The sequence below is a fragment of the Rhineura floridana genome, chromosome 17 (genome assembly GCF_030035675.1).
Source record: "Rhineura floridana isolate rRhiFlo1 chromosome 17, rRhiFlo1.hap2, whole genome shotgun sequence".
In the NCBI taxonomy this organism is placed as follows: domain Eukaryota; kingdom Metazoa; phylum Chordata; class Lepidosauria; order Squamata; family Rhineuridae; genus Rhineura; species Rhineura floridana.
In genome coordinates this window covers 21539932-21564939 of record NC_084496.1, presented here as the reverse complement: position 1 = coordinate 21564939, position 25008 = coordinate 21539932, and the positions used below count along the sequence as shown (strand labels likewise).

The 25008-nt window shown below is 45.2% G+C and overlaps 1 protein-coding gene across 2 annotated transcripts in view; it reads right to left on the bottom strand.

The window, feature by feature from the left end:
- Window positions 1-11452: 11452 nt before the first annotated feature.
- The window catches only part of PARN (poly(A)-specific ribonuclease), a 63797-nt gene continuing 50241 nt past the window's right edge, over window positions 11453-25008 (bottom strand). For both annotated transcript variants that reach the window (XM_061600082.1, XM_061600084.1), the window contains exons 22-24: window positions 17954-18146; window positions 14194-14378; window positions 11453-12378 (exon numbers count right to left, since the gene is read on the bottom strand). In XM_061600082.1, coding sequence (XP_061456066.1) covers window positions 12326-12378; window positions 14194-14378; window positions 17954-18146 — 431 coding nt within the window. In that variant the 3' untranslated portion in view covers window positions 11453-12325. The remainder of the gene's footprint in view (window positions 12379-14193; window positions 14379-17953; window positions 18147-25008) is intronic.

Sequence of the window (25008 nt, the reverse complement as noted above, 5' to 3'; positions counted from 1 at the left end):
GTCGTATGGCTCTAACAGTTAGGAAGTTTCTCCTGATATTCAGTCAAAATCTGGCTTCCTGCAACTTGAGCCCATTATTCCGTGTCCTGCACTCTGGGATGATTGAGAAGAGATCCCGGCCCTCCTCTGTGTGACAACCTTTCATGTACTTGAAGAGTGCTATCATATCTCCCCTCAGTCTTCTCCAGGCTAAACATGCCCAGTTCTTTCCTTTCATACAAACATCCCCTCTTGGTTAGCTCCCTTTTTTTCAGTAGCAGCCTAACTGAGGTTTAAAAGGGCTACCTCAGTCGCTGCTAGCCATGACGGTTCTGCCCTGCCACCACTGTTGGAGGCAATATGTCTCTGAATACCAGCTGCTGGGAATCGCAGGTAGAGAGATTGCTGTTTTCGGGCTTCCTGTTGGGGCGTCTGGTTTTCCACTGTGAGAACAGGATGTTGGCCTAGATGGACCTTTGGCCTGATCCAGAGGGCTCTGCTTATCTTCTTGTGTTCTTGCATCATTTTGTTGTTACCATTGTTAAAAAAACCTTGAGAACTGGAAACCCTTTCTGATCTATTGCAAAATCATCCAGAGATCTACCACTAGATCCTTATCCAACTTGTGCCCACCCCGTCTAACTGCATACAGATTATTGGAGTAGTTATTGCAAAGTTAGCCCTGTATAACAAGAAGACCCCTTGTGCATCCTAAGAACGCAATGAGTGTGCATTGAAACGGGTTAGTCATAAAAAAATAGCCCGCTGTGTTCAACCTTGAGGTCTTCTTGTCATTTGTCTTGAAACCTGGATAAAGGTAGGAGCTTACTTGGGGGGACATAAATCTGACAAGACTCTCATTTAAAATCCTATGTTGACTGTGAAACTCTTATCTCCCAAGCAATGTCAGCACAAGGATATTGACTGTCGCTGCTGCCTGAAAGACATAGTGGCCAGCGATTGCATGTCTTTCAAGAAAGAGAGCAAAATTAAGAGCTGGCTGTGCGAGAGAAGGAACTCGTCGTCTTCCTTCAGTGCAATGACTTTTTCAAGATGAGCATGTTACATGGAACTAGTTGCAACTACAATGGAAAATGGGAGTATACTTTTAGACTTGGGAGAGGGGAAGCAGCATGAAAAATCTGACTCACTGTATGACATAAGTACTGGCTGCCCATCCACAATCGAGCCAGGTTTATTTATTTATTTATTTATTTATTAAACTTGTATACCGCCCCATAGCCGAAGCTCTCTGGGCGGTTTACAATATCAGCTCTCTTGCTATACCAAAGTGTTCTGAGAACTGGAAAAGCTGTCATTTACTTTTGCAATGTGATACATTTAAACAGCAAGACTTAAGCAATTAACAGACAATGCAAATAGCAACTCACTGTTTTTCTACTGGCCTTGTGAAAGTAAAATGTTATTACAGTAAGTAAGAGTGAAGAAAATCTTGTAGGAGGGGAAAAATCCAATTATCTTCCAGAAACATTTCTTTTAATGATGAGCTGCAGTTTGAGCAGCCTTGTATTCATTTACAAAGCCCTGCACAGCTTAAGAGACTGCCTGAACCCTTATATCCCAGCTCAATCACTGAGATCATCTTCAGGAGTGGCTTTGGCCATCCCCCAAGTTGGCAAGGCTCATTTAACAACGACACAAAATCAAGCCTTCATTGTCATCGGCCCAGTTCTCTGGAATGCTCTGCAGACAGAGATTCAGCAGGCGCCTTCATTTTTACTCTTACATGCTCTTGAGCATTTCTGTTCCACCAGGCGTACGCAGGCAATTAAGACAATGTCTTTTCTCAATAGCTGATCTTTGTTTTTATTGTATGTTTTTATTGTACAGTTGTTGTTGTTAACTTGTTGTAAAGCACTTTAATGTTTTTAAATGAAATAGCAGCGTATAAATATATTTATAAATAAAAATAAATAAGTAGAGATAGGGACTCGGGGAGAAATTTGATTCAGTTCTCTTTGAAGGCAGACTTACCCAGTTTGCACTTTTCTGAATCAATCCGAGAACCAAAACACAGCTATCCCTCAAAATTCATGCTTTCATTATTTTGCAAAATTCATACTTTCATTATTTTGCAGTTTTCATTATAAACAAAATGCAAAAGAACAGCAAACTCTGCCAAAAGATCTTTACATACAGACTGCTGTTTTGTATTCTGATTATATTGAAAACTAATAAAATTACATATATAAAAGGAGGGAAATCACACTTATTCCTAATTTTGCAGTGCAGTTTTCCAGTCAAGTAATGTGTATAAAAATGTATATCCTAGGGTACAGTGACCATAAAAATGCAATTACTGGTGAAAATAACATACAAAAATGCATTATATTAGTGAAATTTGCTTTTTAAAATTGTGTATATTGGGCAAAAATGCATACATTAGGAGAAATTTCCACTGAAAATGCTGATGAATTTTTATGATGACTTTTTTTAAAAAAAAATCACAGACTGATGTGGAAATGTGAAAGACCTAAATCAAAAATGGAGAAATGAGGAACTGAAATTGACAATTCACCCATCCCGTGTGTGTGCGTGTGTGTGTGTGTGCGTGCGTGTGTTGGGATTAACTGGTAGAAAGGAATGGCATCTGGGCGAGTGAATGGACTGGCAGGGCCTTCCAGAGTGATCTGCATCCAGGAAAGGTGCTTCTAGGTGATCTGTTTCTTTGAGAATTCATCCTGATTTGTTTTCTTGGAGGTTAGACGTTCATGCTGATTTTCTTGCACAAAGCTTACATGGGGGTTAGATGATAATCCAGTGAGCATTTGTTCTGATTTGTTTGCAGGGAGGTTATACAACAACGAGCATTCATCTTTTAAAAAAAATATATTTGCAAACTGAACAATGCAAGGAAACAAAAAGAAAACAAAGTAATAAATGGAAGTATTAAAGATACAAAAATAAAAAATTACTACTCACTAATAACAATAAACCATCATCAGTTTGCATTACAGATACAGTGCCCATTAGTACATGCATTTTGAGTTAACCATAGAAATGAATATAAGCCTTCCAGATGCCCGAAGAGGTATCTGCTCAGAATTGGTGTCTGTATGAAATGTGTTCCAGTGTAGCCAGGGCGGTGAGGTCCTCAGTCCATTGTATAATTGGTGGTGGGTATTTATCCTTCCAAAGAGAGCCAGTGTGGCATAGTGGTTAGAGTGTTGGACCTGGGAAAAGTTCGAATCCCCACATAGCCATAAAGCTCACTGGGTGACCTTGGGCCAGCCACTGCCTGTCAGCCTCAGAGGAAGGCAATGGTAAACCTCCTCTGAATACCGCTTACCATGAAAACCCTATTCATAGGGTCGCCATAAGTTGGAATCGACTTGAAGGCAATCCATTTCCATTTTTTTCATTTATCCTTGCAGGTTGGAAGTAAAAGTCTGTTTGCCACCTTACCTTAAGGGCTCGCAGAATCCTCTTTTGCTGAATGAGCATTTTGATTTGTTTGCATGCTTGTTCTATGCCTTCCCATTAATCATTTATCCAGTACTTTTAAAGTGTGTTTCCCTGCTACCTGTCTAAGTGCAAAAAATCCCTTTTTTTAAAGTAGATTTGTTATACTTTAATCCACTTTGGTCACATCCACCCCATATACTTAAAGCACTCACTTTAATATTTGTGGCTCCCCCCCCAAAAAAAGTATCCAGGGAACTATAGTTTGTCAACATAGCTGAGAATTGTAGCTTTGTGAGGGGTAAACTACAGTTCCCAGGATTCTTTGGGAGAAGCCACGACAGTTAAGATGGTATAAAGATCCTTTAAAGGCATGATCTGGACTGATATCAGCGGGCACAGATTTCTAAATGTTTGTAGGCATTACCTACAGGATTAAGGGCACAATCCAACTCATCTTTCCACTGGGCTGGGGGGAGTTGGATGCCATGGACGCCCGGCTGCTCTGGCAGGCTTCTGGCTCCACCAGCAGCAATCCTCCTCCACAGCTGAGCTGCAGCACTGCCAGCAGCCTGCTGGCACCACCAGGGATCAGCTGGAGACATACAGCCTGGTGGGCAGAAGCGCTGAGAATGGGGCATTCTGGGGGCATGGCGGGGAAGGAGTTGTGGGGGGAACGTGTGCAAGATCCTCCTCATATTCAGAGCTCTCCCCTGGATCCTGATCCGCCTGGAAATTCCACCAGCCAAAAGGCCAGCGCAGTAAAAAGCATTTCCGTGGTGGCCTACAGGGAGTGAGTACTCCTAGGAGACCTATTCATGGGAGCCGGCACTTCCGCTTGACTCATGCGCGCAGCTCCCGACGGAACCGGCATTCAGCTGGGTTGGCGGCTCCTGAGCCGGAGGAGGATCCTGTGGGGCTTTCCGCCGGCTCCCCATCATTTGGATTGCTCTGTAAATCAGTGCCAGTGTGAAATTCTTTTAATTCTGTTTTGTTGCACTAGGCTCCAGCTGGTGGATTTGTGGGCTATAGGTTTTTGTGTTTGTTCTAAAAAAGTAGAGGACAGAAGCCTGCCATCTTCCCCCCCCCCCGATCTAAATCTGATCTGCCATGATCTGGTTTGCAAAACTTCAGAGGAAACACACACTTCAAATCTGAAAGTATAATTTGCTTCTCCTTTAGCTTTTCCCAGTTAAAGATAGTATCTAACCATCTCCATAATCCTCTATTTAAATTATATTAATCAGGCTGGTGGGGAAACTTTTTAACTATAAAGTAAAAGGCTGTGGTGACGGAATAAAATTTTAAATCAATACCAAGATCTGCAACTTAGGAAACATTTCATTTATATAGGAACATAGGAAGCTGTCTTATAAGAGTCAGACCTTTGGTCGACCTAGCTCAGTGTTGCCTCCACTGGCTGGCAGTGGCTCTCCAGGATTTCAGCCTTTCCCACTCTCACCTGGAATGCAACTGCGGATTGAACCTGGGGCCTTCTGCGTACAAAGCATACACTCTGCCGCTGAGCTGCAGCCCCTCCGCAACTTTTTAAAATGTTAATTTGAAAAGACACACACAATTAATAAATACATGATCAATGATTAATTTACAATAGAAAAATGGTTGGAAAAAGATCTAGCAAATTAAGTGTTAATTGCTTTGGAGAGAGAAGCACCATTTCATTCCTCCTCTCGGAACAATCCTCAACAATGACATAAGCATCACTGCCAGGGAGAGATCACTCAGGCTGATGTCTAGCCCAAAAACCGTCTGTGCCAGAGGCAGAACGAGAAATGGATCCACCTCTCTGTTGCGATGATATACAAGGGAGGGGCAGAGGTGTGTTTTTTCGCAGTAGTTAAAACCACAATGATTTTTTCTCCTGGGAAAGTTGTTTGCAATAATACAGCGACTAGGACATCGGGACAAAGAAAACTATTACAACATTGTATAGAAATAGAGGAGGACAACAAAAAAGGCAGAACAAGAGCCTTATTCCAAAAGATTACAGAAATGAAAGGGAAATTTAAACCAAGAGTAGGAATGTTGAATAATCAACAGGGGAACACACTAACTGACTGAGATAAAATAAAAGGAAGATGGAAGCAATACACTGAAGAACTCTATAAAAGAGATGCCAGGATGACAGATTCATTCACAGAGGAACCGTATGATGAAGAACCAGAAATTTTAGAATGTGAGGTGAAAGCTGCTCTTAAAATACTTGGAACAAACAAATCACCAGGATCAGATGGCATACCAATAGAGTTGCTACAAGTTACTGAGACTGAATCTGTTCAAATTTTGATAAAAAATTGTCAAGAAATATGGAAAACAAAACAATGGCCCACAGTCTGGAAGCACAATTCCAAAGAAAGGGGATCCCAGGGAATGCAGTAATTATCGAATGATTATCTTAATATCCCATGCAAATAAAGTAATGCTCAAGATTCTACAGCAAAGGCTCTTACTGTATATAGAGCAAGAAATGCCAGATGTCCAAGCTAGATTTAGAAAGGGAAGAGGTACCAGAGATCATATCGCAAACATGTTAGATAATGGAATGGATTAATGAATTTCAGAAGAAAATCACCCTGTGCTTTGTAGATTACAGCAAAGCCTTTGATTGTGTAGATCATGAAAAACTATGGAATGCTTTTAAAAAAATGGGGGTGCCACAGCATCTGATTGTCCTGATGCGCAACCTGTACTCTGGACAAGAGGCTACTGTAAGAACAGAATATGGAGAAACCGATTGGTTCCCCATCAAAAAGGGTGTGAGACAGGGATCTATTTTATCACCCTATTTGTTTAATTTGTACGCAGAACATATACGGAAAGCGGGATTGGACCAAAATGAAGGATGTTTGAAAATTGGAGGGAGAAATATCAATAATTTAAGATTTGCAGACGATACTATATTACTAGCAGAAAGCAGTAATGTTTTGAAACGAATGCTGATGAAAGTTAAAGAGGAAAGCACAAAAGCAGGACTACAGCTGAACATCAAGAAGACTAAAGTAATGACAACAGAAGATTTATGTAACTTTAAAGTTGACCATGAGGACATTGAACTTGTCAAGGATTATCAATACCTTGGCACAGTCATTAACCAAAATGGAGACAATAGTGAAGAAATCAGAAGAAGGCTAGGACTGGGGAGGGCAGCTGTGAGAGAACTAGAAAAGGTCCTCAAATGCAAAGATGTATCACTGAACACTAAAGTCAGGATCATTCAGTCCATGGTATTCCCAATCTCTATGTATGGATGTGAAGGTTGGACAGTGAAAAAAGCAGATAAGAGAAAAATCAACTCCTTTGAAATGTGGCGTTGTGCATACTATGGACTGTGAAAAAGACAAATGATTGGGTGTTAGAACAAATTAAACCAGAACTATCATTAGAAGCTAAACTGATGAAACTGAGGTTATCATACTTTGGACACATCATGAGAAGACAGGATTCACTAGAAAAGACAATAATGCTGCGAAAAACAGAAGAGAGTAGAAAAAGAGGAAGGCCAAACAAGAGATGGATTGACTCCATAAAGGAGGCCACAGACCTGATCTTACAAGATCTAAACAGGGTGGTTCCTGACAGATGCTACTGAAGGTTGCTGATTCATAGGGTCACCGTAAGTCGTAATTGACTTGAAGGCACACAACAAGAACTCCTCAGAGATCTTCAGCCCTTTTCAAGACAAGCAGCTATTCTGGATGCTGAAAATGATGAGCTGGCTCTAAGCATGCCACCACATGCCCGGCCTGTGTTTGGGGTGTTTTAACAGGTTTCATTTTCAGAAGCTTTCCGTGTAATTTAGGAAGGGACACATCTCGGTGGTAGAGCCTCAGCTTTGAATGCAGAAGGTCCCAGGTTCAGTTGCTGGTACCACCAGGTAGGGCTGGGAGAGACTCCTGCCTGAACCCCTGGAGAGCTGCTGCCGGTCAGTGTCGACAATGCTGACATAAGATGGATCCGTGGTCTGACTTGGTGTAAGGCAGCTTCTGGTGTTTCTTCCTAAGCGTCCTTGCTGCATTTACTTGACTTTCATCACCTACTTTCAGTCCTGGGCAGGAGAGAGTGAATGGCAAGAAAGCACTTTGCCCACATCGCTAGCTTGTTTCAGGCCATTTACAGTGCACCCCCCACCACCAAAATAAATCATTCAAACTGGGCACAAAGCTGTGTACTTGTTTATTTTATGCAAATTACAGCTTTCAGCTGTTAAAATGGACTTTTACTGAAGGCTATTTATGGGAATGAGAGCCAGTGTGATGTAGTGGTTAAGGTGTTGGACTACGACTTGGGAGACCAGGGTTTGAATCCCCACACAGCCATGAAGTGCACTTGGGCCAGTCACTGCCTCTCAGCCTCATGAAAACCCTATTCTTAAGGTCGCCATAAGTCGGAATCGACTTGAAGGCAGTACATACATACATACATTTATGGGAATGCAGGCAGTGCTTTAGAACCACCAGTGGATGTGCATCTCTGCTTCCCAAGTTAAGAACATAAGAAGAGTCTGCTGGATTCCTGCATTGAGCAGCGGGTTGGACTCAATGGCCATATAGGCCCCTTCCAACTCGGTTATTCTGTGATTCTACGATCGGGCCAGTCGCCCATCTGGTCTAGTATCCTGCTTTCGTAGTGACCAGCCAGATGCCCATGGGAAGCCCTCACAAAGGACCTGAGAGCAAGAGCACTCTTCCTTCTTGTGGTTTCCAGCAATCGGTATTCAGAAGCATGCTGCCTTCAGCCATGGTGGTAAAGCATACCATCATGGCTAGCAACCATTGATAGCCTGTATTTGTCTAATCCACTTTTAAGGCCATCCACGTTGGTGGCCATGACTGCCTCTTGTGGAAGCGAATTTCATACTTCAAGCATGCACTGTGTGAAGCAGTACTTGCTTTTGACCTGAATCGTCCACCGTTTAGCTTCATGCCACACTTCAAATGATAAAATGTATCCATGTGTGTGCTTTATCCTACATCGAGGTGCTTTTTGTAGGGTAGTGCCCTATTGTAGGGTAGAAGGGCAGGATAGAAATATGTTAAATAAATATTTTTCCTCTAGTGCAGAAAACAAGAACAGATTAGATTAAACCAGAGGCTGTCTAGCTTGTTGTTCTGCCTCTAAAGAGCCTGGTGCTGTTTGCAAGCATCACTAGTAGGGGCATGAGAGCAATGGGCCTCCCCAGTCATTTTACTCCAGCACCTGGGGCTTCAGAAGTAGACTACCACTGTGGCTGGAGGTTCCATTTTGCTTGTCACAACTAACAGGCCAAGATAGAGAAATTCCTAAGGGAAAGGCTTTCATATGGGGGTAGCCAACGGGGTGCCCTGCAAGAGTCTGGCAACACCTGGAAGGCACTGCATTGGCTACTCCTGCTCTTAACATTTCTTGCATGCCTGTGTCCCTGTAGTACAGGAACCTGTGGCCCTCCAACTCCCATCAGCCCCAGCCAGCACAACCAACGGCCAAGGATAAGAAGAGATGGAGAGTCCAGCAACACCTTCAGTTCCCCAGCCCTGTACTATAAGCAGCTGCAGGCAGCATTGAGAGAATGCTCAGTATAAGCACCTAGCACTAAAGAAATAGAAATGGTTTTACCCACAGGCCGACAAGGGAAGCCCCGTACCAGCCAGAGACGGCCGAGGTTCAGAACCCCGAGGACCAGAAATCTTCTCATGGGACCATTGGAAGCCACTTCATACAGAGTCAGCCCATAGGTCCACTTAGCTCAGTATTGCCTACACTGGCTGGCAGTGGCTCTTTAGGGTTTCAGGCAGGAGTCTCTCTTGGCTCTACCTGGAGACGGCAGGGACTGAACCTGGCACTTTCTGTGTGGAAAGCGGATGGCTCTACCGCTGAGCGACGGCCTTTCTCCAAGGAAGTGACACTCCCTTGCTCTATAAGGAACATGCTGTTATTCTTTCAACAAGCCTTTTAAGTAGAGACCTTATTATCCCAGTCTGCGTATGGATTGGAATTGTTTTTAAGATGTGTAAAATATGTTTTTAAACTGTTTTAAAGATGCTTTGTCTTTACGATTTTTTGTTTTGTTTTTAAGGCTTTTTAAAATAAAAATGTATTGCTTGTTGTTTGCTGCTCTAGGCTCCTTCTGGGAGGAAGAGCAGGATATAAATGTAAAAACAAGCAAACCTGTATCATTCAGGCATTTCCCCCTCTTCCTTCAAATCAGAATTGGCATCCTCAGGCCCTGGGGCTTAAATGAAGCCCTCTGGCCCTGAGGACCTGCCCAAGTCATGCTTTTTTCTTCCGCAGGCCACGCTTTTCATCAGCCCTGCCCTGTGCCTGCCTTGAGTGCTTCTGAGTGGTTGGAATGCGTCCTTGAACTGTAAAAATGCTTCTTACTTGCCAGGAGTGTGTGTATGCGTGGAAACTTTTTACTTTTGAGGGGTTGGAATGTACCCTACTGTTGTCTGTTGCTCCGCCCACTTTTGCCTCTCCCCCCCCCCCACTGGCACGCAGCCCCTGGCAGGTTGCCCATGAGGCAATGTGGGCCTCAGGCTGGAAAATGTTCTGTAAGTGGCAATTACACATTTGATATCTGTTCCAGCATGCTTCAAGAGCCCCTCACCATCTCCCAGCGCTTTCGGGTTGCCCGCCTGGACTAGATTTCCTTTTGGGTACGGGAAATTGTGTCACGGGGACCCAACCACCCTGCCGGGCTGTCGTCATCGCAAGCTAAACCTGCCAGAGGAGAGCGATGCTTCGCTTCAGGAGGATGGCTCATCGATATGATTCCAGCCTGGAGCCACAGCCGCTGGCCTGCGCAAGGACACGTCTGTCTTTGCGTAACAAAACCAGCCTTTGCAGCAAGGGAGACGCACCGTTTTTGGTGGAATCCCCTGCAGCCAAAACATCTGTTCACCTGGCAAATGTCTAAAGCCAGCAGAGGCCAAAAGCTTTATAGAGCATTACAAGCAAATGCCAGTTTATTCTCTAGCGGGGGGGGGGGGGGCGGTCTTGGCCAACTTGCCTTTGTTACACTTGATACACCTCTTAAGCGAGTGTGGCATTCAATAAGGATAAACAAGGCTTTCCGGAGAATCCCAATGGAGCCCACAAGCAACATCGCGTCATTTGGGAGAACTGGCTGCTATTTGTACAGAGGTTGTCCTGAGCCACTCCATTGTTCTCTTTACACTGCATTGTCTGCACTGACTGGCAGCAGCTGTCCAGGGTTTCAGACAGGAACCTTTCCCTGCCCTACCTAGAGATGCCGGGGATCGAACCTGGGATCTTCTGCATGCAAAGCAGCAGTTCTGCCACTGAGCTACGGCCCTTCCCAAATCCTCTGGGTACAAGAGCACTTTGGTTTTGCAGGATGGGTCTGATTGCCACATGGAAACATTCTGAAGAGCAGAGATAGTCAACATCACACCTTACAGAGCTTGCTAGACTCCCAACCCCCATCAGCCCCAGGCGGCACAGCCAATGGCCAAGGAGTCCCAACAACATATGGAGGGCACCATGTTGGCTACTTCTGTCGTAAACACCAAGAATGTAAGCCAGGAAGTCCTCATTCAAATCTCACCCCCTGGGCCTTAGGAATGGCACTGGCTGCTCAGTCTCAGACCTCTCTGCCCCTAGTCAAGATGGCTGTTAACAACAAGAGCTTACCTCACAGGGCTCTTGTGAGGATTTCTCAGACACATGAGATGGTTTGACCAGGTGAAATGGGAGATGCAAATACTTCAGTAGATTCTTGATCTGAGTTTTCTTTTTCCTTGATCAAGAAGGAACAAAACAACAGGAATGTATTTTTTGTATCTGGCTAGAAAAATGATTTGGGACTGAAGACAACTTGATCTGATTCAGATTAGATGCACTGAAATTGATTAGTCATGTTCATTAACTTCAGTGGGTCTACTCTAAGTAGGACTAGTGTTGAATACCACCCTTGGGTTCTCTTTCTCTCCTCTACACCGTGTTCTGGAATTCTTATTATCCCTAAAATGGTGGGTGTAAGTGACCAATACAGGGGTTTTTTTTAAAAAAATGCATTCACAGCAAGCCTGAGTCCTAAGAAAAAAAAATCTTTAATTTTCACTTTATGGAAATACATTTTTTTCATTCTCATTTCCATGATACAAAAATGTTAAATATCAAACCAAGTTTATGAAATCTACCAAAGCAGATTTTTATTTTTAAACTAAAGAAGGCTGGTAAACGTTGCAGGTTTCTGTTTGTCTTTTTAAATATAGAATACAACCTACAAAGGTAAGGGAAAAGGTGCTGGAAAAGGACTCCCTCCCCCTCATACACTTCCCAAACAAAATGTGAGGTTCAGGAAAAACCAATTCCCCTCCCCTGCAAAAAAAGGCATGAAGGGTGGCATCAGGTTAAAATTAATTTAAGGGGTTGGGAGAGGGGCACTGGGAGTGGCTTTCCTGCAGAGATGATGAGAGGAAATCAAGTGGCTGAAAGCATTTTGTGACTGACCGGGTATTAACGTGTGAAAATCTGAAACCAAATATGATTTGCGTAGAAATCCTCACCCCATCGAAGGGGCAGGAGCGCAAAGTTACAACACACACAGGTCCCCCCCCCCTAAATTTCACAGGCTGCATGCCATTTAAAGATGATCAATATCAAACACTCAGTCTTGCTTTGGAGATCTAACATTGACAACAAGCAAACAAAGATTTTGTGTTAAGCGACAAAAAAAACCTGACGTGTTAACACACACGCACGCACATCAAAACCGGCGACGATGATTGTTCAGTTGACAGTTTAAAAAAATTAAACTGATTGCCGAGAGACATCCTGCTTCATTATTTATTTATAACCCCCACACACACACACTTTATTTAAATAAAGGGCGGCTGGCGAGGCCCATGTGCTGCAGATTCATCCAAACCAGGAGTCCACTTGGCGCAGGTGCAGCCGGCTACTACCACGTGTCTGGGACTTCAAAGAGACGGGGGGGCGTGCTCTGGAGTTCTCCTAGAGGAAAGGACACAACTCAGTCACATGGGCAAGAAGAGCCACAAAAGGAGAGAGAGAGCACTGAGCTGTGCTGAGGTTCAAACAAAGTATTTGGAAGGATTCCAGACCTTCGGACAAGGTTGGTTGCGGCTGTCATGGCTGCTGCCTGATCAGTTTGGTTGCGGCTGTCATGGCTGCTATCCTTTGGGCACAAAAAACTCTTGTAGTGGAGGGTGACTCAGGACACAGAGGGGAGGCGTGCCAGGCTTCCAGTACTGAAAGCAGCCTTTCCCAACCTGACATCCCCTGGATGTTTTGGAAGACCACTCCCAACAGCTGGCTGAGGCTTCTGGGAGTTGCAGCCCAACCGGTAGGACTGGTAGGCCTGAAGGCAGAGAGGCCCAACAGGAGGCAGAGCCAAAGCCAATGACAGGAAAAGCCGATTCTAGTTTTGTCTCCATCCTCCCCGCTGAGTTCTGCAAGGACAACACTGAGACTAAGACGCTGCCAGGCAGGATCATCCCTTGAACTGGTTTGATGTCAGAAGACCGGGAGGTGAGGGCTGGCTAAAGACAGACTTAGGCTGGTGGGGCAGTGCCTCATTTGGAGTAATGGACTGGCCTCCGCTGAGCCCATCATAGGAAGCCGCCTTATACTGAGTCAATCTCATTGGTCCACTTAGGTCACTATTGCCTACGCCAACTGGCAGCGGCTCCCCAGGGCTTCAGCCCTACCTGGAGACAACAGGGACTGAACCCGGGACCTTTTGCATGCAAGGCAGACTATCACTGAGTTGCGGTCCTTCCAGAAAACACCTGGAGGGCACCAGGTTGGAGAAGGCTGACTTAGAGGATCACTGAAAATCTGCTGGGATTAAATATTAGAAGAGATTCCTAACCAGGGAGGCCACAGAGGTTTTGCTTGGCAGCTTCCCAAGTTTCAAGCACTAGATATCTTGTCTCTAAGCAGAGGGCTGGACCAGAAGGGGCCACCGTGCTGGTGCAGGCTCATCAGTGGAAGCGTTTCTGGTTTGCGCTTGCCAGATGAGCCTTTAATCACCTAATTTTATGAGTCTCCGGGACCGAAGAAGCCTTCCATCACATAGGTTTAGCATGTGGCGTTTGTGCCTGCCAGGCCTCAAGGGAAGAAAAACACACTGGTGTTAGAATTGCTTCTTAGTCTGTGGAGCTGACGGCTAAAATAACCCAGCAGCTGTAGTTTCACTTTATTGAAGGCACAAGTTCCCTGGAACCAAGAAGCCTACTGTTCACCTACATGTGGATGGGTCAAATTCCCCTTTTGTTTAGCACAATTCAACTGTTTGTTCAGCTTTTCCACGCACACAATTGGTGCCCTCCACCCTGAGGGGTTGAGGAGGCCCACACTGAGAAGCGGCTCAGCAGCAGCAGCTCTGTGCAGTACTGAGTTGTTAGGAGAAGTGCTCAAGGGCTGATACAAGATACCAGCATTGCCGCTGCAAAACACTTGCCAAATCCAATCCCACTGTACTAAAGGCTGCTTTGCGTTAACTCAACACTGATCTGGTCTGACGCCAGAATTAAGTAAAGGTAACTTGTGTCTCTGCTGAAGTGAAACTACAGCTACTTGGTTTAGTTTAGCAATCAGCCACAAATGCAAAGCTCTCAAACGCTGTGGCAGACTACGAAGCAGTTCTAACATTAGTGTGTTTTTCTTCCCTCTGGGCCTACCAAACTGGCAGAGCCAAACTCCTCCCACAAGCACCCCACACACGCTAAACCTATACCCACACAGAGCTCCAGCTCTCTGAGGCAGCAGCAGACACAACGAACACTTCCGCATCTCATTCCCTACCTGTCGGGGCTTGTTCCGTTTCGGCTTTTTTGAGCTTCTTGGCTTTCTTCTTCCCCTCTTCTGGGGACTCAGCAAAGGAGTCTGGGGGATCCTCTTGCATTTCGCTCTCCTCCACTTCATCACAGCCGCTCTCCTCTTGGATAGGGCTCATACTTCTCTTCCCCACAGTGCCAGTAGCTGTAAAACTGGGTTGGGAAACAGAGAGAAAGGAAAAGGGCATTCTGAGGTTAACTTGCACATTTGCTTTCTTCCTTCTCCCTCCCAATTCCTTTTCCTTTTGTGCCATGATGTTTATATTGGAAGGCTGAGGGAAGAGACTGGCTTATTGATGTTTGGAAGCCATTCTGGGAGCCTTTGTTTTTTTCAGCTGAAGAGTGGGGTAAAAATACTTAAATAAAGTAAGTGATACTTGCAAAAAACAAACAGCCAACTGCACATTACTATTATTTTATTCATTTTAATAGAAATATTCTCAGGGTCGCTTACACAGGAAAACACACACCAGAACATGATGCGGCCCATAAACTCAGACAGTCACCCCAAACCCTTCTCCAGGGCCCCCCCACTTTATGCAAGAACACTGGGCTCCTACGGGGAGGAAGGGCGGGATGTGAATCAATCAATCAATCAATCAATTTAATTCAATAAATAAGAACATCAGAAGAGTCCTGCCGGGCCAAAGGCCCATCTAGTCCACCATCCTGTTCTCATGGTAGCCAGCCAAGTGCCTCTGGGAAGCCTGCAAACAGGACCCAAGTGCAACAGCATCTTCCCACTTGCGATGCTCAGCAACTGGCATCCAGAAGAGCCACCTGTCTTTCTGGCCCCCCTGATTACCCACAGCCCCTGTGCTGGCTCTCAATCACAAACCTGTCGTCCAAGCTGCTATCCCCTTGACTGTTGCCATTTCAAACCCAACTAGTTGCTTTCATTGGTCAAGAGTCATAACGAGCATCTTGGCATTAGTAGCCTCTAGAGCAGCCTTTCCCAACCAGTGTGCCTCCAGATGTTGTTGGACCACAATTCCCATCTTTCCTGACCATTGGCAATGCTGGCTGAGGCTCATGGGAGTTGTGGTCCAACAACATCTGGAGGCACACTGGTTGGGAAAGGCTGCCCTAGAGGAGGAGTGGGGACCTCTCAGGCCCGGGGCAAAGTGCAGCCTTCTAGACCTCTCTATCTGGCCTTTGTCTCCCCAGGCCATGCCCCTCACTAGCCCTGCTTCACGGCCTCCTCGAGTGCTTTGGCCTAGTTAGCATCTGTCCTTGAACTCGGATCCCGCCTCTTACTTGGAGGGGAGAGAAGGGGGTGTGCCTGAAAAGAAGCCTACAATATAAAAAAGCAAAATGTACATCCATTGCTCTGTTTGTTTTTGCCTCTGGTCCTGCCACTCACTGGCACATGGCCCAGATGGAAATGTGGCCCTTGGGCTGAAAATGCCCCCCCCCCCGCTCTAGAGCAGGGTGGGGAACCTTCGGCCCTCCAGGTGTTGCTGAGCAACTACTCCCATCATCCCTGGCCATGCTTACTTGGGCTGATGGGAGAGGTATTCCAACAACATCTGGGGGGCCCCAGTGGTTCCCCACTCTGGCTCTAGAGGCACAAATCCTGCCAGGATGACACGGAGTGTTCGTTTGGAAAAAGCACACCTGTTTCGGGTGCCTGTTCTTTGGGTTTGCCTGCCATAGCCACCAGTCACCCTTTCCTGTATCAACCCAAGAACCCCTTAAAAGGACGTGGCGAGATCTGAAGGCAGAAGCAGGAGCGAAAAGAACAATGCGTTCTCCATCTGGCTGTCGAGGAAGAGGAAACCCTTTCCAGATCTGCTGCGTTTATGGAAGTAATGCTTTGGAAACCAACACTGCTTGGCTGGAGATTCCCTCTCGAGCCAGAAGTGAATCCTTCCTGTTTGGGGCTTGGCTCCGTTTCAGTTTGGAAACTCTTTTCCGTCATGAATCTTTAGGCTCCAAAAAACAGGTGGTGGTAAAAGGTCTATCCAAGCACAAAACATATTTGATTATGTTCACTGTAAGCATAATTCAAATGTTTTGGGGAACATATGGCTGTTTAACTAGCTCCAGCTGGTTCACCAGCTATGGCCCCTTTTTGGACAGAGATGACTTGGCCACTGTCTTTCATGCACTACTAGCTTCCAGACTGTGTTACTTCACCGTGCTCTACGCGAGGTTGCCCTTGAAGACAGAAATATCAAGCGACCCAAAATGCAGTGCCTAGATTACTGGCTGGGGTTCCATGTAGAACTCACATAACTTCTGTTCTCAAAAAGCTCCACTAGTTGCCAGCTCATTTCCAGGCCCAGTTCAGGGTACTCACATTAGTGTTTAAAGCCCTGAATGACTTCAGTCTCAAATATCTGAAAGGTCATCCCCTTCTCCTCATACCCTCTTGGGTGTTAAGATTGACAGAGGGGGTCCTCTTGGTAGTTCCGCCACCCTTGGAAATTCAGGGGTGGGAGTCCACAATAAGGCATTCCCTGTGGTAGCCCCTAAGATGTGGAACTCCCTCCCCAGAGAGATGCGCTGAGCATCTTTGCGGTACAGTTTTTGCTACATGCTGAAGACACATCTCTTCACCCTAGCCTTGACAGTTCAGGCATTTTGTCTTGTGGGGTCTGTGATGTTCCTGTAAGTTAGCATCTGTAAATATGGTAAGTGCCAGTCTATTGGGTGATGTATGGTAATTGACTGAGAGAGAAAGGGGAAGTACATGGGTGAGAAGCTGAAGTGTGCTGGATGATGATTGGCTGAGTGGCTGGCTAGCTGAAGGTATAAATGGGGGTTTGTGAGTGATGAAGGGGGTCGGTTGGAAGGTGGGAGAGAGAGTCGGTTAGAGAGAGGTTGTTGAGTTGGTTGGCAGAGTTCTGAGGGAAGTTTGGATTGGATTTGGCTGATATTTAAGGAAGATATATATGAACAGAAACATAAAGAGTAACCATATATGAAACCATACGCTTGTGAAACATTCCTAAAGTAATCTTGTTATTTCCTGTTATTAGTAAATAAATACTTCTTTGGTTTACCAAAGGCCTGCTCCTTGGCTGGGGAATATACAGACCAGAAGGGAGGGCAAGGTAATTACCAAGGCTGAACAGAAGCAGTATCTAATGGTGGCAGTGGTGAAGGGAGAAATTGTAACAAGTCAAGTATCCAGAGCAACCCAGAGTTGTATGCTTTTTATATAAAGATACAAGGGGGTTGGGAACAGCATAAGCACGCAGTCGCAGAAGTAACCAGCTAGAGAGAGACTCAGGCAAAGTCTCTGGGAGTATTGGTTACAGGACGTGACTGGTGGTGTTGCCTAGCAGTGGGATCTAGTGAGATCTGTGCTAGAGCGGAGTGAGAAACCATATAAAGGACGGTCCGGACTGGTGGTGTCCCTGGTGGTGCCTAGTGAAAGGCAGTAGCCACAAGCAGGTGGGAACCTGACAGGGAGAGCCAGGGAAGGGCGCCACAGGGTCCACCTCTTTTTTCTGAATCTACACCACTCTTGTTTGAAAGGGGTTTATTTGTTTATGGTTGTCAACAGTTTTTATCTGTTTTTACAATTATATATTACACATTGCCGTAACCAGCCCTGTGACCTTCTGTTGAAAGGACAGGTACGAACCTTGTCAAACAACCAAACGGGAACACCTGAGGACCTCTGAAATCCACAAAGATGTTTTTCTCTCTAAATGCTTGCGTTTGAAAAACACATGCACACTCTTGAATTTTGTCGTCGTCCTTAAAAAGCATCTCACCTGTTAGGGTTGTAGTACCGGTTTTGAAGCATGTATGGTGGGGCCTGTGTTTTTAACCGTTTTGCCTCCATCTCCTTCCAACTGTCTTCTGTCCATTTTCTCTTCACCTGCCGCTTTTCTTCATGCTTCTTCTCGACATATTCTGCGTAGGTCTGGATTCTGTAACTCTCGGCATACCTGCTGGTGTTTACAGCTGTGGGATGAAACGAACAGCAGGTTACCCAGCGTCAGGACAAATCTCTATCTGCTGCCCTAATTGTATATATTCAGGAACAGAGGAAGCTGCCTTAAACCGAGTCAGACCACTGGTCCATCTAGCTCAATATTGTCTACACTGACTGGCAGCAGCTCTCCAGGGTTTCAGATAGGAGTCTGTCCCAGTCCCAGCGCAACCTGGAGATGCCAGGGACTGAACCTGGGACCTTCGGCGTGCAAGGCAGAAACCCAGCCACTGAGCTTTGGCCTTTTCCCAGGGTAGATAATGTGTATATCGTTTTACATGGTGGGGGGACTTCTTCAGCAGTTTACAGCATCTCTTAAAACATTACTAACACAACATTGGACAACACCAGAACGGGACATGACAAATGAGTGACAAATCCAAACGAAACAGCAAAAATCCCAACGTTAAAAGCAACAGCATCAAAACATAACGGCCTCCTTCTTAAACATCAGAAAGCATTCCAAGTAAAAGTCAAATACAACAAACAACACCGCACTGGAGCACCAATCAGAAACCTCAGGTTCCGGGGGCCGAATGTGGCCCTCCAGACCTCTTCCCAGGCCATGCCCCTCACGGGTCCCGCTTGAACCCTCCTTGAGTGTTTTTTCTCTGCCTGGAATGAGCCCCTGAACTCTAGTAATGCGTCAGACTTGCCTGGATGGAGGATGAAGAGGGGTGTGTGTGTGTGTAGAAACTAGCCTACTTAAAATTTACATTCATTGCTCCACCCACTTTTGTACCTCACCCACTACTGGCATGTGGCCCCTGGAAGGTTGGCCAGAAAGGAATGTGGCCCTTGGGCTGGAAAAGTTTCCCCACCCCTAAGTTAAAACATCTATAGCAGCTAAACAAAATCACCGAAGTTGAAGGCAGCTCCTGCATTTCCTGTCACGATATCAGTTCTCAAAGACATCCTTATTGCTTCTCCCTTCACTTACAAACCTCACTCTCAGCCATTTCCACCCATAACAGCCTTAATGCCCCAATGGACCAAAGGGAAGCACTACAGCAACAGCAAGCCCAACAGGGTGAAATCTTGTAACTCTTCAGTAAGCTGAGAAAAAACTAGAAGCAGAGCATACGCGACAGGCCATTGGAGTGCAGACTTTGATCTGTCCCAGGGCCAGCTCTACCATTAGGCAGAGTGAGGCAATCACCTCAGGCAGCGAATACTGGGAGGCAGCAGCGGCAGACCTTCCTCATGCATTCCTCCTGAGCCCCTTGACTCTGCCCTCTGTTGGAGATCAGGACCACATCCACACCATATTTTTAAAACACTATTACACTACTTTAACAGTCATGGGAGTCAAATAATCTTGGGAGCTGTAGTTTGTGAAGGGCCTTTTTGAGCCTAACTGCAGTGTGTGTGTATGTGCATGCGCGCATGCATCGGGGATAGTTTGGCAGGAGATTGACAGTGCACTAAGCTGGAGGTTCCTCCCTCCTGATCACAAGCAACCCTGCAAGGTAGTTCAGGCCAAGAAATACAGGGTTACCCTGGAGCAGTCACTAAGCATTATAGCTGTGCACGAATTTGGAACTGAATCTTAAGCAATATCCACACCATACATTTAAAGCACTATTATGCCACTTTAATAATCATGGTGGTTTCCCCCAAAAGAATCTTGGGAACTGTAGTTTGTTAAGGCGCTGAGAGGTGTTAAAGGTAAAGGTGTCACCGCACTTATAGTGCGAGTCGTTTCCGACTCTTAGGGTGATGTCTTGCGATGTTTACTAGGCAAACCGTATATATGGGGTGGGATTGCTCTATTCCCCTCACACAGCTACAATTCCCAGAGTTCCCTGGGAAGAAGGATTGACTGTTAAACCACTCAGAAAAGAGCAACCAAAATGATTGAAGGGGTGTGGGGAGCAACACCCCAAGGAGAAAAGTTTGCAGCACTTGGGGCTTTTTGGTTTAGAGAAAAGGTGGCCAGAGTGAAAGGCAGGGGCAGGTAATTTGCCAGGAGTGGATTGGGCCAGAAATGGCAGTGGCTTGGATCAGAGGGACTTCACACATTTCCTCACTCTTCAGCCCTCCTGTCCCTGCTGGGCCCCCCTTGCTCAGCTGGTTACATCTTCCCTCCCCCGCAGTTACCATGAAGATTGACCCCTTTTCCTTAGCTTAATAGTAACATGGAGGGCAATTCCCATCAGAATCATGGGGAAGGGAAGTCTAAAACTTGACTCTCCTTGCAACCCCCCGCACCCTTGTGCTGTTCAGCTGACTGGGGAACAGATGAGAATGGCAAAAAAAGGAGCTGAACTTTAGGACAAACGTGAATCCTTATCTGGACCTCCCTCTTCCTTCTGGTCTGCTGAGTAGCGGGAGGGCATGTTGTGGGCCACCTAAGATTAGGCAGTGGGTCAGAAGCAGCCTGGGGTCACAGACTGCATACTTTCGAACAAGAGATGGGGGGAAAGTGTGATTCTTGGTGACTGTGCATACTAACCAAAGAATGTGCATATTGCCTGGAGAATGTACAAAATTCAGCCAAGATATGCACATTCCCCAAAGCCTGTTGGGGATTATGCACAGCAGACAGAAAATGTACAAAATTCAATCAAGATATGTACATTTCCACTTCCCTTAACAATGAACACGCCTTTTATTTAAGCAAATTGTCTGCGCCAAAGTACAAGAGACCATTTTTCCTGGCTAAGGTCAACACCATGCTCTCTATAATGATGGAAGGATGCTTCCAAGGTATACCCCATAGCCAGATATTTTGTCCATGTGGCTCAGGTGCTGTTGAGACTACAGGACACATGCTTTTGTACTGTTAACTTTTATAAGGGTGTGAGGGGCAGATTACCCACCCACCTCATTTTGGCAGATCTGATGCAGTTCCTTTGAAAGTATGTTTAAACAGTCCTTTTGTTATTTTAAACGGTGCTAAATTTTTAAATATTGTTATTGATACTAGGGCTAAAATGCTTGAAGATCAATAGATCATGTAGTTGTGTTGTTATCTAGTCTTTTATTTCATAACATCTAATATTACGTTCTGTATTTGTGGTCAGTTGACTGTAAATAAAGATTTGTTGTTGCTGATCATGGACTAATTGGTTTTGTAAAATTTGTTTGACTGTTTGTAATGGTTGCTGGATACATAAATATTTTGGCTGTACGTTTCCCAAGGTCTGTTGGAGATTGTGTATATTGACCAAGAAATGTGTACAATTCCCTCTTTGTGGAAGGATTGGGTGGTATTCAACCAAGTCCTACTCAAAGAATAATTTAAAAAAAAATCTAATTAGCATTTTAGTTAGAAAAAAACCAAACTATCCTCTCCAGATTAACAGGAGGTCTGGCAAAGCATGTCAACCAATTCTTCCAAAGCCTTTGGCAAAGCATGGTTTGTTAAATACAAGGCATGACAGGAAGAATAAGATTCATCAAAAGGTGGAAGGGTTGCTTCCGTTTGGGGGCCTTTTCCTTACAGGCCAGTGGCTCTCCAGTTCACAGAAATGGCCTCCTCTTTTGCCATGCTGGAGTCTCGTACAGGGATGTTCTCTCTCTCTCTCTCTCTCTCTCTCTCTCTCTCTCTCTCTCTCTGTCTGTCTCTAACGCACAGGCACCCAGTTACTCCCAGGGGTTTCACACTCGCTATCTCGCAGCAACATTCCCTTCAAGTCCCAGCAGCTTTGCAACCTTTCATCTCCCAGCCAGGCTCTGGCAGAGAGCCAACTGGGGCTCTTACGGGTGAGTCAGCAAAAACAGGCGGTTGTCAGCTGATGTTGCTTCCAGCCAGACAGCTCAGAGGACAGTGTTGCGCAGCCCCCATGAGCTTTGTAGGTGAGTGAGCTCACGTCCATGCATCAAACTTTGTTTCAGTCCAGAAGTTCAGCTCCGTTCAACCAATATTTCACTCCTTCAAAAGGGCCAAATGCCATAACAGTGCACAGAGCTCGTTTTGTTTTCATGTTTTTCTCTTGCTCTTCCTCCAAAGGGCAGACTCACACTTCTCTCGCCTCTTTTATCCTCAACAGCAGACGAGGGGATCACTTTTTAGCCCGAGGGCTACTTTAACTCATGGCCAGCTTTCCGGGTGCTGCATGCCAGCAGTGGGCAGGGCCAGAACCAAAAGTAGGTGGGGCTGGAGGGGGCAGGGCCAGAAATGGTAGTGGGTGTGGCCACCCTGCCACTACAACACACATGCCTCCCTAGGCTCCTACTGGAAGGGCGGGATATAAAAATAAATAAATAAATAAATAAAATAAAAACACACAGCCCCATACATACATTCATTAATAGGCAAAAACCCTTGCGGTTTAAGAATGTACCTATAGCCCACAGATATTTCTGTCAAACTTTAAAAAGCAGGGAAATTGGGCAGCTATAGTGAATATACCAAGGAAGCAGGAGACCTGACCTCCTCTCTGAGATATTGTACTGTCCTACAAATTTGTCAAAATGCAAACAATTTCAGTTGGTCTTTCACAGCCCAATCCACTTCCTGTGTGGCTTGGAAGAATGTGGTAACATGTGCCTCTGAGCATATGGTGAGTGGTAGCAATATCTGCCATCTCCAAAGATGGAGAATTACATTTTTGTATGTTTGTTGGTGTTCTTCTTACTTTGCTTCATTCCTGTGTTACCATTGTTTCTACGAAGAATCTAATCTAGAATATTTTATTTCTCTCATTATTCATCTAGAAATCTGTGTCAAATTTATCTTTATTAATTTCAGAGCCTTTTTATTGGTCAGTGTCATGTGATGGTGAAGACAGCCTTTTGTGTTTTATATTGGAGGTTATGTTCTATTTCTATTTTGGGTGCATTAACAGTTGAATCTGAAACTGTAGTTTGATGTAAAATCAGACTGATTACAATATGTTGCTACTAAAGCAATGGCTCTAGCTGTTCGAAAAAACAAACTTAGCCTGCCCAAGATGCATGTTTTCAGCCTGCTATGTTTAAACCACTTCATTTTAAGCAATTAAAAACATAGAGCACACCTAGAATTTTGCTAGAATATATTTCACCTCCCACTGTTTATCTTGTGCAAACTGAGACACTCCTGATGTCCACTGGAGACTGTTCTGCAGAATAGTCAGTGCCATTATTCCACAATTATTTTTGGACTTTTTTTAGTCTAAATTTTGCAAAGTGTTGCTGTATTTCACATATACACAGAAACAGAAGCAAAAGAAAATGATTTCCTATAGGAAACTTCACTAAAAATGCAAAGGAAATCAGACATATTTAAAGTGTCTATCTGAACTATGTCAACTGTCTTAATAATGTTGCTTCCTCCCTGCTAAAACAAGATCAGCACAGCACATGTCTTGTTTCTATTATTTGGGCTGATTGCAGGTGTTGCCACCATTCACCATATGCTCAGAGGCACATGTTACCAAATTCTTCCAAGCTACACAGGAACTGGACTGGACTGTGAAAGACCAACCCAAATTGTGTTTGCATTTTGACCACTTTGTAGGGCAGTACAATATCTCAAAGAGGAGGTCAGGTCTCCTGCTCCCCCGGTGCATTCACTATAGCTGCCCAATTTCTCTGCTTTTTAAAGTTTGATAGAAATATCTGTGAGCTATAGGTACATACTTAAAACACAAGGTTTTTATTAGTGAATTTCTCTGCTTTTTAATCCGGGAGGTAAGAAATGGGATCCTGTGCAAGCTTGCCAAGAATGGAATGATCATTTGCATGTTTATTGAGTTCAGTGGGATTTACTCCCCTGCAATCATGCTTATGATAGGTAAGAATCCTGGGAACTGTAATTTGTTTAGACTCCTGAGAGTTGCTAGGAGACCCCTATTCCCCTCACAGGGCTACAATTACCAGAGTGGTCTAAAAGTCAATCCCCCTTCCCACGGAACTTGGCGAATTGTTGCTCCATGAGGGTAACAACGGTCTCCTAACAACTCTCTGTCCCCTTAAAAAACTACAGTTCCCAGGATACTTTGGATGAAGCCATGAATGTTTAAAAGCGGTATCACAGTGCTTCAAATGTCTAGTGCGGATGTGGCCTTAGCCCAGCACCCCTGCTTTTCCATACCACACTGGCCCTCATAGATTGCTCAAGAGTTTCTGGGACTTGACACTGGGCCTATGAGCTCCCTGGGGCTTCAGGATATGTCATGGCTTGGTTATTCCCAGCAAAATTGTTGCTTTTTCTTTGAAGAGGGGAGCCCTCTACTCTTCCCCCCCAGGGCAGCTGGGCACACAGCAAAGCCCAGTGCTGGTATTATTATCGTTTGCTAAGTTTGGATCCCACCCTTAGGAACATAAGGAACAGGCCTGCTGGGTCAGACCAATGACCCATCTGGTCCAAGATCCTGTTCTCACAGTGGGCCAACCAGATGCCTATGAGAAGCCCGCAAGCCAGACCTGAGCGCAAGAGCACTCTCCCCTCCTGCGGTTTCCAGCAACTGATCTTCGGAAGCATACTGTCTCCAGCAGCGGAGGTAGAACACAGACTTCGGGGCCAGTAGCCATTGATAGCTTTATCCTCCATGAGAGGAGCCCAGGGCGGCAAGGAAGAAGTGAGCATTAAAAGCAAAAGACAATATTTAAAACATTAAGAGCATCTAGAAACACTTAAGACCACAGTCACCCACCATCCCAATTTCCCAGAAGCATCTCTGTATACATTAGCATATGCAATTTCAATGCAAATGTGTGTCACAGGCCTGTGCCCTGGGTGGTTTAAGCTGGTGCTGTTCCTCTGTTGTGGAATCTATTACACATTATGGGTTATAACCAACTAAATCCTACACAAAGTAGGCCCACTGCAACAAATACACCAACGTTCAAAATAGCCATTAATTTCAATGGGTCTACTCTGAGTAGGGCCAACACTTGATGCAA